This window comes from Leptopilina heterotoma, unplaced genomic scaffold (assembly GCF_015476425.1).
Source record: "Leptopilina heterotoma isolate Lh14 unplaced genomic scaffold, ASM1547642v1 Lhet_88, whole genome shotgun sequence".
NCBI lineage: Eukaryota > Metazoa > Arthropoda > Insecta > Hymenoptera > Figitidae > Leptopilina > Leptopilina heterotoma.
In genome coordinates this window covers 3,153,974-3,167,379 of record NW_025111191.1, presented here as the reverse complement: position 1 = coordinate 3,167,379, position 13,406 = coordinate 3,153,974, and the positions used below count along the sequence as shown (strand labels likewise).

Sequence of the window (13,406 nt, the reverse complement as noted above, 5' to 3'; positions counted from 1 at the left end):
AAGAATTCAATTATTTTTATAAACAATAAAATTCATCGCTGGAATTCAATTATTTTTAAAAGAATTTTAATAAAATTCCACGAAAAGATTCAATTAAAAAAAAAAAAAAATTTTTTAAATTTTCATAAAATTCTTGTTAAAAATTAAATTCTTTTAAATAATTTTAATAACATTCTTTTGGAAAATTTGATTCTTTTTATAAATAATAATATTTTTTGCGAAAATACAATTATTTTCAATACCTATAATTTTAATTAGAATTTCTCGAAAGAATTTATTTATTTAAAAAAAATTTTTGATAAAATTCTTCAAATGACTTTAATTATTTTCAAAGTTTTTCATTAAAACTTTGCAAGAATTTACTTAACAATTTTCAGTGCATTAATTTTAAAATGCAAAACATTGAAAAAGAAAATTTTTTTTAAAAAAGTTGAAAAGCAAATGAAAACTAACTTCAAACTGCAAAACAGATTCAAACACAACAATATTAATTTATTTCTTTAAAATTGTTTGTGAAATGTAATTTCTATCATATTTTAGAAAAAAAATTAGAACTAAAATCTGAATAGAAATATTTTTGACTAGTTTAAAGATTTCTGAAGTGAAAAAAAGAAAAGTTAGAATATTTCGTGAGAATTCAAAAAATAGTTGTTTAGAATATTTCATAAAAATTTCTAGAATATTCTTTTACAATATTTCATAAAAATTCTAGGCGTATTCCTTTAAAATATTTCACAAAATATCTAGGAATATTCCTTTAGAATGTTTCACAAAATATCTACGAACATTCCTTGTTAAGAAAAAGAATAAGAATATTGAATGTAAAGAATATTCCTTAAAAATATTTCGTAAGAATGCAAAGAATGTTCCTTGAGAATATTTTACAAAATATCAAGGAATACTCCTTTAGAATATTTCATAAAAGTTCTAGGAATATTCCTTCAGAATATTTCCTAAGAATTAATTATAGGAATATTTCCTAAGAGCGCAAAGAATATTCCCTTAGAATATTTTACAAAATACCTATGAATACTACTTTCAAATATTTCATAAAAATTCTAGGAATATTTCTTCAGAAAATTTTGTTAAGAATTATAAGAATATTTCATACGAATACTGAGAATATTTCTTTAGAATAATTCACGAAATATATAGAAAAATTCCTTTGGGATATTTCATAAAAATTGTAGGAATACTTTGGATAATATTTCATAGAATAGTTGATTCTTAGGAATGTTATTTGGAATAATATTTGTTGAAATAATATTTTTAGTAATATTTCTTGGAATATTGGCAATTATTTTGAAATATTCCTTTTCTATTTGAATTGTTGTATGTTGTTACCATAAATAAATAATAAATCGTGTATATTTTTTAACGTAAATAAAAAATAAATTGTTGATATTTATTTCAATGAATAAATAATAATTTTTTTATATTTATTACCATAAATGAATAATAAATTGTGTTTAAATATTTTAAAAAATTTTATTATTGTACTTATTTTGTATAAAATGAATCGGCATGTAGAGGTCTCGAATATTTTTTTCCCCCAACTTCCCTCGTCTACTTACTTGAAAATAGTAAAAAGAGGTATTTCAATGAAGAACAATGAAACGTTAAGGAGTCAAATAACATAGAGGAGGAGAGAAATGGGAGTTCGAAGTAAGAAAGAAGAAAGTGTGGGGTCTAAGACGGCATACCGATAATTCCAGAGAGTGCGCCCTGGAATTTATGAGGTTTAATCCTTTGCGGAATCCTAGAGAGGCAGCTTCTGTGGCCCTTGCAGGCTTCCAATGGGGTTTTGGGACGTAGAGAACATACTCTCAAGAGAGGGAGGGAGTGGTTTGAGCATGTATAGTCGAGCTCAAACTGCAACGAAGAAAAGCCTCTTGCCTATATATAGATTTATTCTCGTGTGGAATTATATGTGTGATACCAAGAAGTGGAGGTTAACGTTGAACGATAAAAGCCAGCCAAGCAAAATGCTTCTATGCAAACTGTTAATATGCGAAACTGGTCGAGTTTTCTTCCCACGGGAGAAACTTTTCATACAAGAGAAAGCTTTTAAAATTTATATACAACTTTACCGATCTATCACTTGTAATTACAATCAGGAATGGAGTTTCTTATTTGTATTTTTTTTCTCTCTTTCCAATTTTCCCATTTATGGTATAGATTTACAATAGATTTTTTTTTTTTTGTATTACGAAAAATATTATTCAATATTTTAATGGAATTTCGTAGAAAAATAATATTCTCCTAGTATTTCATAACTGTATTTCGAAAATAAAATTTATATAATATTTTCAGAGAACAATAATTAAAAAAGCAGAAAAAGAAATTTGTAGAATCATTAGTAAAAACTGTATTTCAAAAATAAAATCTATATAATATTTTCAGAGAACAATAATTAAAAAAAGGAAAAAAAATTTGTAGAATTAGTAAAAATTCGAGAATCAATAAAAATTGAACGAATGATAAGAAAAAATAAATGCTTACAATGCAATCGAATAAATCACAAATTGTTGACAAATGAGGGAGCACTACCCTCTCACTACAAAAAAAAAAGGTCGACGACAGAAGTAGAGACAAGCTTCATACATTTGATGATAAGTCAAATGCGACAAGTTTTGTATATTTTTTTGTTTTATTATTTTTTTCTCCCTATTTTTGTTCTTTAATCTCATGCGTGTGTGATTATCAGTGACGATAGGGCACGCAAATAGCGAGTTTAATGAACCATATTTTATGAAATTCCACGCGAAATGCCCACTGACCGGAAATTGTTGACAGAATCATAAAATACCTGCCATTCACTATTTATATTTTTAAGTACAATTAAAATAATCCACACCTATCATCGTATATTTAAAAAAAAAATGGAGGGAAAAAAAAGTTATCTTAGATTTCAAAATAAAAGGAAGCGGAGCAAAAAAATAGGAAGGAATAAAATAATATTTCTTTCATATCAAATGTTTGTTTTCGTTTTATTTCAATTTTCAGACTATAACGAAAATTGTTAGAAACATATAAAATTATAAATATATTTTAATTTAATTAAATTCTCTGTATGTGATATTTTAATGGAAATTATTATTTATCTCATATTTGATAAGAGAATTTTAATGTTGTTTAAAAGCACATAAAATTCTTTTTCTTTCATCTACTTTTAGTCTTTTCCTTGTTTGATTTTTAGTTTTTTTTAATTACTTTCTAAATAGCACGTCAGAAAATTTTCAATTAACAAAAACAAAATTAATTAAAAATTTAATTATGTACGTGAGAGAATTATTTTAAGTAAACATTTTGTTATTGAATGCAAAAATAAAAATAATAATAATTAAAAAAAATAATAATAATAGTAATAATATTAATATTTTCAAAATATAAATTGAAATATTTCAAGGAATATTTCTTAAAGCAAAAAAAAATTGAAATAGTCCAAGGAATATTTTCGAAACAAATTGAAATATTGCCTGGAATTTTTTCTTATGCAATAAAAATCGATTACAAGAAGAATTAAAAGGAAATATTTCGTCCTATCGTCAATGAAAAAATTCCAAGTACCATTAAAAGAAATTAAAAGAAGAAAGTAATGAAACTTTAGATTTTTCAAATAAATTTCAAAAGTGAAAATTCGTCTTATTAAACGCCTTTCAAATAATGTCGATTCGGCGACTGCTTAAAAATTTAATTATAAAAGTGAGTTTTCAAAGTGCGCAACTTTGAAGTTTTTTTTTCCTTTCTTTTTTTATTATTTTTTTTTCTTATTTGAAGCCAGAAAAGTTGGTTTGAGAGAAAGACAAAAAAGCCGGGTTTGGTCACGGTCTGAGAGAAGTCCTTGAATCTCAGTCGCGAGAAGAGAGAGAAAGAGAGAGAAAGAGAGAGAAAAAGAGAGAAAAAGAGAGGAAAAGAGAGAAAAAGAGAAAAATAGAGAGAAAAAGAAAAAAAGAGAGAGAGAGTAAGGACACGGTGGGTTTGAGGGTTCAAAAAGGGTTGAACTGAGTACGTACTCTGTTGGCTTGTAAGGAATGCGTTTACGAATCGAGGCAAAAGAGAAAATCTGTGCTGTTGAACAAACGAAGCCAAGCTTCCTTCGGCAAAGGAAGTATTAAACGGGCTTCCACTTATGCTCGTTTTCCTTCTTTCTCCAATACCAAGAAAAATAAGAAAAAAAGAGAAAGAAAGAAAGAAAGAAAGAGAGAGAAAAAAAAGGTTGAGGTGCGCTCTTGCAGCTGGTACAGAGTCTCAAACTGGCAAGATGGAGTTAGTTTCGAGTTTTATAAAAGTAAAGATAAGAAAAGACTCGAAAGAACAACTCCTTGAGAAAAACAACGAGAAATTCCATAAAATGAACAAAAAACAAAATACACACACAAAAAAAATAATAATGTTCCAGAGAGTAAAATCCGCACTGCCTGCAAACACCATTTTACTTTCTTTCTACACGTCGCAAATATATAAAATTTTTCAATTCTAAAATTTCCTCCACTTATTTTTCCAATACTATTACTTGGTTATTTTATACATTTTTTTTTTCCACAAAAAAAATTTCTCTGTTCAATAGCACGAAATATTTGGAATATTCCATTAGACACTGAGAATATTTCGTCTGCAGTTTAGGAGTATTTAAAAAAAAAATTTCTTACACATTTTAGAAACATTAAAATTTCCGACCATTGGAATATTCCTCTGGAATACTTTGGGATTATTTGGAATAATATAGAAAAATTGAAAAATTACAATTACTTTTAAAAATTCACAACTTTTATCGACATAAAATAAATTGAAACGTTGGGAAAATTTATTATTTTATGATCAATAATAATCTCAATGACAATAAAAAAAAATATTTTTTAAAAATTGGAATGGAATATTCCCTTAATATTTTAATAGAATATTCCTATATTATTTTAAAAGGACATTCCAAAGGTTGGACAATTTAATATTCCTAAAATATTGTTGGAATATTGCTGAAGAATATTCTCAAGTTTCGAATGTAAGTATAATATTCGAGGAATGTGAATATTCCTTTGGAATATCTCGTATATCATCAGAATTTTTTATTTTTTTTTACTATTATGAAAATACTAAATCTATAAATGAAAATATTAAATCTATAAATAAATATATGGAAAAAATAAAAAAATGTATTATTAATATTATTATTGTTAATATTTTTATTATCATTATTATTATTGTTAATATTATTATTATTATTATTATTATTATTATTACTGTTATTATTTTTATTATCATTACTATTATTATTGTTATAATGAAAATTTGGAGGGAAAGTAAACGAACGGAGAATAATCTATTGTTTGAATCGTTTTGACCATAGCAGACAACAAGAGAGGATACTCTGGTGCATAATTTATGAGTATTTCGTAATATTTGGTTATTGTATAAATTTCACTTTGTTGCATGTCACATGATTTTGAACAACTATAACAGAAATGGAGCTCTGTTCAAACATAAATCGAAGGAGGTTCTGTATTTTATTGTAACAACACAGTGCATTTTCAGTTATTTCAATAAACATATTTTTTAATTAAGTTTCGACAGAAAAAAATTGACTTGTCTAATTTATTATTATTAATAATAATAGAAAAAAATTTATTCAAATATTAAAAGAAAATAAATTTTTTATTTAGGATATTGATGAAAAGTAATTTTTTTACTTAAAAAAATATTAATTAGGTAAAGAAAATTATTTAATAAAACATTAAAAAAAAAAAATTTAAATAATAAATTTGTTAAATTTATTACATTATTTATTTATAATTTATTTATTATTTATTTATTATTTTTTTAAACAAATAAATCTTTTTTTAATGTTCTAGGTTAAAAAAAGGTTTAGAAAATCGAATTTAAAAAAAAAACGAGTAGTAAAAGTCGATGTTTGTCAGACGAATTACTGTAAATCTAGAGAAGAACGAAGAAATCAGTAGTAATAGTCGATTATAGTCAGACATACTTTATATACAATACGAATTACGTACGATTTTCAGTGGAAAAGTTCGAGAATAGTCAGACACGAGTAAAAACATTCAGTCACTATTTCAGGTGTATTATTCAACAAACTTGCGGATATTACGTAATATCATGCGATATACCGGAATGTTTAGCAATTATTAAGAATTATTTAACGATATTATGGAAAACTTGAAGATATTATGTAAAGTATTTAATAATATTTAGAAATAATTTAATTAATATAGAAAAAATATTTACAAGTATTCTTCTTATTTTGCTTTCGAACAATGTCTGACTATAATCGGCTATTACTACTGATTTCATTACTCTTATTATTTTTATCTTTTCTTGAATTCGCTTGACAAAAAATATTTTTTTATTTTTTATTAACAGCAATATTTCAAATACACGGAATATTTCTCTCACATTCCTGGAATATTCCATTAGAGCACTGAGAATTTTCCTTTGGAATGTTTCTATGATTTTCTAGGAATATTAAAATGTCCGAACTTTAGAATAGTTCTTGGAAATAATTTAAAAGTATTCCATTGGAATTTTGTAATTAGAATATAGTAGAAATATTTTATATTCCAAATATTATAAGAAAAATTCCATCGGAATATTACTTTCTAAATTTAAAACTTTTCCTGTTTATAATAAAGTAATGAATTTATTTAAATGTCGCAAAAATTGATTAGTTTATGACTAATGATACTAATAGACAAAATATTTTTACAAAATTTAAATGGAATATTCTTACAACATTTTTATGGAATATTTCTACATTATTCCAAAGGGATATTGCAAAGGTCGGAAATTTTAATACTCCTAAAATTTGGAGAGAATATTTCAGAAGAAAATTCTTAATTTTAGTATGTAATATTCGAAGAATGCGAATGGAATATTGCGCTCTATTGGCGTGGGAATATTAGTAATATTAATTTATAAACAATGATAATAACAATAATATTATTATTTTAATATTAAGAATTTTAATAATAAAAACATTCTTTTTGAATATTTAAGGAATATTTACAGACTTTTTATGGAATATTTGCAAATATTTTTGTAAAATAAAGATATTCATTTTACAAATTTAAAAATTTTTATTTTTTGGTTCAAAAAAAAAAAAAAAAATTTTGTGAATTTTTTTTGTAAAACATTAATTTAAGGATCTTCTAAAATAATTTTTGTAGATACTCTGCAAAAAAATATTTGCGAATATTCAGAAAAAAATATTTTTAAGATAGGTACTCTTGTAGAATATTTGGAAATATTAATTGTAAAATATTTTGAGATATTCTTGTAGAATATTTGGAAATATTATTGTAAAATATTTTGAGATATTCTTGTAGATTTTTTTAGAGATATTTTCGCACAATATTTAGGAATTTTTTTTTATCAAACACTCAGGATTATTCTTGGAAAATATTTAAAGATATTCTTAAATACTACTTAGAAATATTATTTTGGAATATCTACTTTGGATATTCCTATAGAATAGAGATTGTAATTCTTAGAAATAATTAAAAAATGGTATTCGATTGGAATTTTTTAGGATTATTTTTGAAATATTCCAGTAAAAAAAATTTATCGACATTCCCAATGGAATATTTTGAAAGTAATTAAGAATCTCGTTTATAATTTTAATTTAAAATGAGAGCTTAAAATTGAGAATTAAATATAAATGCATAATTTAATGTTAATTGATGTAAATGTTATTTATATTAATTAATGTTAATATAATATAATTTAGCATATTAATAATTAATTAATAATGAATTAATTATTATTACTTAATTATTAAGACTTAATTTAAATTGTCAAAATAATAATATAGGAATAGAAAATAATGAAAAGTATTTAATGTATTTATCTATAAAATTTGGGAAATTTACTCACGATGCATCTCAATGGCAATGGAAGCAGATACCGGTTGGCTGATGTTATTATTGGATGCCTGACATGTAAACACAGCATGTAGATCCTGCCTGGAGAGTTTTGGGATGAGAAGTGTGTTTCGACGGAGATCAGGGAATTCGCCAGGACTGTCCTTAGAATCCAATAACACTTCACCCCGCCACCATCTGACTGTGGGAGGTGGTCGACCTGGAAATTTCGAACTCGTGTAAATAGGCCTGTAGGCTACTTGGAGAATGAGAGAGCGAGAGAGAGAGACGGCCAACGGTCACTTATAACATGTCGGATATACACTGTATCTGTCGGTTCTCGTTAATTTATAATTCATAATGGTGTTGTTGCGTGCGAATAATTCCCGTTAAGAGAAGCATATATAAACGTGATGGCAAAAACGGCTAATATCTAAGGTGACCTCATCATTATTTTATAAACATAGGACCATTTTTCTTTAGTGCAAAAAAAAAAAAATGGGGAAAATTAATTATTATACAAAATTTAATTTGGTTAGCAGAAAAAATTTCGTTTTCTCAGTGAACCTCGCCTTTTGAGTCTCGTGCATTTCGTAATTTCGTACATTGATAAATTTTGATAGCATTTGACGAAAACTGAAGAGAATATATTACTCGAGTAATTGGAATATTATTTGGAATATTATCACAGTAATTGAAATATTATTTGAAATATTATCAGAGTAATTGGATGTGACAAATATTTTAACTCAATATTTGAGAAAATATTTAAAACAGTAAAATTACAAAAACAATCAATTTAAATTAAAGATCAATTAAATTAATTACCCATATAAACACTTTATATAACACAGATTAACGCAAAATTACATAAATAAAAATAGCAAGATTAATTTATATAACATTTAACAATTTATTAATATTTATCTAAAGTCAAAAACTTATTCTTTCTCTAAAATTAATTTTGGAGACGCGTCTCAGTCACATATACACAAAACATACATACATAAATAGATAAATATAATTATTATATACAATAAATATTTCAATGAAATCTCACATAAAATAAAGCATACAAATATAAAAACAAAATGATTCGAGTCAACCTTTTATCTAAAAATTTAAATTTGCTCTCAATAACAATACATTACATAAATCCCGAAAATTAAATAAACAATAAATATATATATATTAAAAAATAATGGTACTCATCTCTCAAACAATTTTGTGTGGAGTTACCAAAATTATCCATATTCCAGGAATGTACTAAAGTTTTCCTCCTGCGATGGGAGTCCTGGATGAATGTTGTGAAATCCAAGATAGAGATGATGGATGATAATTAATTAAAATTCGGGACTATTATAACGGCCATACTTTAAATAAAAGAAAATAAACAAAATTTATAAACGCAACTCAAAGAAATTAAACATAAAACACTTGATAATTAAATAATGCACCTTTCCGTGTCCTCGGCCGGCACGTGAGAGCATGACCATTTTTCTGGTGTGGTCGACAAAAGGCAAAACTCGAATAAAAATGAATTTTCCTAAATCGACAATCAAACCCAAATTAATCAATTCCCCACTCCTAGAGAACACGGAAATTACCAAATTGCAGAAATGTTAGACAGTCAGTATCATCCAGGAGCTCCCTATTATAAATATAATTAATAATCGACAAATACATGAAGTAACCGCTTCATCCCAATGGGAAATTTACAACTGGCGTAGTACTGCGCCAGTACTGGCAGCACTGGCGGCAAGGCTGAGAGCCAGCACTGGCATGGCACTGGGATGATAACGCCGTCTGGCGCTGCCGAAGTACTGTCTGTCAGTGCTGCCAGACAGCGCTGGCGCAGCACTGGACCAGTGCTGGCTGAGAATATTGCCGCAATAAATGCCGTATTGTTATTAATTAGTCGTAAATTCATAATTATAAATAATTTAACAACAAAATGGTAAATAATATTAATTAATAAATAGTTATTATTCATAAAATATTTCTCTTCTTAAAGAAATTGTATTAAAGATGGAGACTAACAATGGATATAGTAAATGAAGTAGAAAAAAATTGTTTATAACATTGAAAAATTAAATAATAAACAATTACAGTAAGTGTGCATTAGATTTTCATATTTTAGTACCTAACGATTGGAATCTAGAAATATCGCAAACCTATGAAAATAAACAAAATTGCTGACGAGGGGAATCGAACCCACGACCTACGGACTAACAGACTAACGCTCTAACCACTATGCTAACGACACATGTGTACAGAAAATTATTAATATCTCAGTATCATTCAGACATAAAATTATTGAGTCAAAGATGAGAAAAAAATAGGGATACGTTAGAAATAATAAATTGAAGTAAAATAAGTTAAACTAAATTTTTAATAATTAAATTAAATTACTTTATTTATTGCATTTAACATTTTACGTAATTCTTAAATTACGTGGTAATTTTTTAATAATTTTTTATTCATAGTAAGAAGTATAATAGTATTTTAATAGGAACCAAATTATTATTGAGATTAAAGTTTAAATTTCGTTTATAATTTTAATTTGTTTAAATAATTTATTATTTACAAAATTAGACAATTGTGTTAAATTGTTATTATTAAATTTATTAAGAATAAAAAATGAACAACTGAAAAGTAAAATATTAATTTTTTTTAATAAATTTATATTTATAAACATTTATAAACTTTTTTTATAATTTTTTTCAAGTTTATGTCAAAAAAGCAATGTTGGCAAAGAGCGTTGTGAACAATTTTTCTATACTCAGCCAGCACTTGCCGCCGTGGCTTGTCTAAGCTTTGGCGAAACAAAAATTCTGTACTGCGCCAGCACTAATTGTCGAGGCTCGGCTAGAATACGCCGAACAATCGTCTGAGTACTAAGCCAGTGGTGAACATCGGCACTACACTGGCATTTCCCATTGGGATGGAATATTATTTGGAACATTAGTTCCCTAATAGCACAAAATATTCCACTCACATTCCTGGATTTTCATTGGAACATTAGGAATATTCCATCCAAATTTTTGGAATATTGAAATGATTCCGACCTTTCGAATAATTTAGGAATATTCCATAAAATATTCTAGAAATATTCCATAAAGTATTCTAGAAATATTTCATAAAATAATCTAGAAATATTCCATAGAAATATTCCATTGGAATCGTGTAAAAATGTATTTTTTATTAGTATTATTGATGGTATATTAATCATTTTTCGAGGCATTTAAATAAATTCAACAATTTATTATGAACTGCAAAAAGTTGAAAATTCAAAAAGTAATATTCCTGTGGAATATTTTTATAATATTTCAATAAAATATTATTACTATATTTATATGCTATATAAGATTACAGTGAAATATTCCTACTATATTCTAATTACAATATATTATTGGAATATTGCTGACATTATTCCAAAGGAATATTTAAAAGGTCGGACATTATAATATTCCTAAAATACTTATGGAATAATGGAATATTCCAGAATGCGAATATTCGGTGATATTGGGTAACATTTCAATGAAATATTTCTTATATTTAAAATTATAATATTCCGCACATTACAAATAAATATTTCTTTTTCTATTATTCTAAGTGACAATTAAGTCCCAGTAAACAATTGATATTCCTATTATTAAAATTAATATTTTTATTGGTTCAATTTACACTCCAATTATTTCAACTGATTTTGTCATAATTCAAATTTATATTTCTCTTACACAAATAATTTTTTTATGACGATTAATATTGTATTGTTAATTAATCAATTATTCTCCAATAAATATTACATACATGAAAATAGAATATTTCCAAAATTACAACAAAATTTGCATTAAAGATTAATGAAGCACTAATAAGAGCATTATTATGAAATAAATAATTATTATTGAGCGAAATAGTTATTAATTAATGAAATATTAATTTAAAAAAATAGAAATTAAAATAAATTTAACTAGCAATAAACTCCTTATTGTCTTTTTTAAATAAAATTATCAATTTTAAAAATAATAGAATTTAAAAATTTTCTAATTTAAATTTTTGTTGAAAATACTAAAAAAAATTAAATTTTTGAGAAATTACAAATAATTGCAGAAATTCAATTATTTTCAAAAAAATTAAAATTCTTTTTATAAAATTCAACTATTTTCAAAATTTAAAAAAAATTCTTGTAAAAATCCCAATTATCTTTATAAATAACAAAATTCTTCTCCAAAGTTCAATTATTATCATAAAAATTAAAAAAAAATTCTTCTCCTAATTTCAATTATTTTCAAAAATGAAATGCATTTTTCTAATTTTAATGATTTTTATTATCTACGATTTTAATAAAATTTGCCAAAAGGAATTCAATTATTTAAAAAAAATTTTAATAAAATTGTATGCAAACATTTAATTATTTTCATGAATAATAAAAATTTCACAGGAATTCAATTATTTTTATAAATAATAATTTTTTTTAAGGAATTCAATTATTATTTTCATAAAAAATAATTTAAAATTCTAGAAAATAATAATTGAATTAAAATGATGAAAATAATTTGGATGAAGTTACAGTAACAATATTTTTATAATATAAAATAATAATTTTATCTCTTGGTCATCTTTAATTTTATTAGAAAATATGAATATTACAAACATGAAAATAGAATATTTCCAAAATTACAACAAAATTTACAGTAATGATTAATGAAGCACTAATGAGAGCATTATTATAAAATAATAATTCATTATTGAGCGATATAGTTATTAATTAAAGGAAATATTAATTAAAAAAAGTAGAAATTAAAATAAAATTTTAATTTGTAATATTTTCTTTTATAATTTGTATTTTTCTTTTTTTTTACTTTTTTCTTGATAAATTGATATAAATTAATTTGTTGTTTTGTGTAAAATAAAATTAATAAATTCCAATGGAAAATTAATAATTTCTCATTTTACTTGTGAAATATACGTTTTCAATGATGACTTCTGTTAATATGTCGTCACGATTTGCACCAGTTTCGCATCACCAAACGTTCAACTGATGATATGCTGTTAAAGATAAATTTATTATCGCTTTACTGCCACGACGTCATCTCCAGCACCCCGACCGGAAATTAAAATGTAATCCAATCTGAGAGACGTGCACGTGAAGTTAGGCTCAAAAGAGAGTGCCATCCACCTAATTATCATGTTACGTGTCATGATCCCATATGCATAAAGATTTCTCTCGATTTTTTTCTCTCTCTCACTCTTTTTTTTTCTCTATCTCTTTCTATTTTTGATCTTTTTTCTCTTTCTCTCTTTTCTTTCTCTCTCTTTCTCTACTTAAGGGAGAAATGGATTTTGGCATTAAAATAATTTTTCAGTAAAATATACAACAAGGATTTTGAATTTTAGAAACAAAATTTTTCTATTATAAAATAAAGATAAAAATAATAGAGTTTGAATTTTCATGGAATTTTTTTTTAAATAATTTTTTTTATAATAAAAGAAAAAGTGGTATTAATAGAAAAAAAATTATAATAGCACTGA

General features: G+C 24.7%; 1 protein-coding gene across 4 annotated transcripts in view; it reads right to left on the bottom strand.

Moving 5' to 3' along the window:
- LOC122511627 (nephrin) overlaps positions 1-13,406 on the bottom strand; it is a 411,680-nt gene that overhangs the window by 64,766 nt on the left and 333,508 nt on the right. For all 4 annotated transcript variants that reach the window (XM_043627001.1, XM_043626999.1, XM_043627000.1 and 1 more), the window contains one exon: positions 7,885-8,091. In XM_043627001.1, coding sequence (XP_043482936.1) covers positions 7,885-8,091 — 207 coding nt within the window. The remainder of the gene's footprint in view (positions 1-7,884; positions 8,092-13,406) is intronic.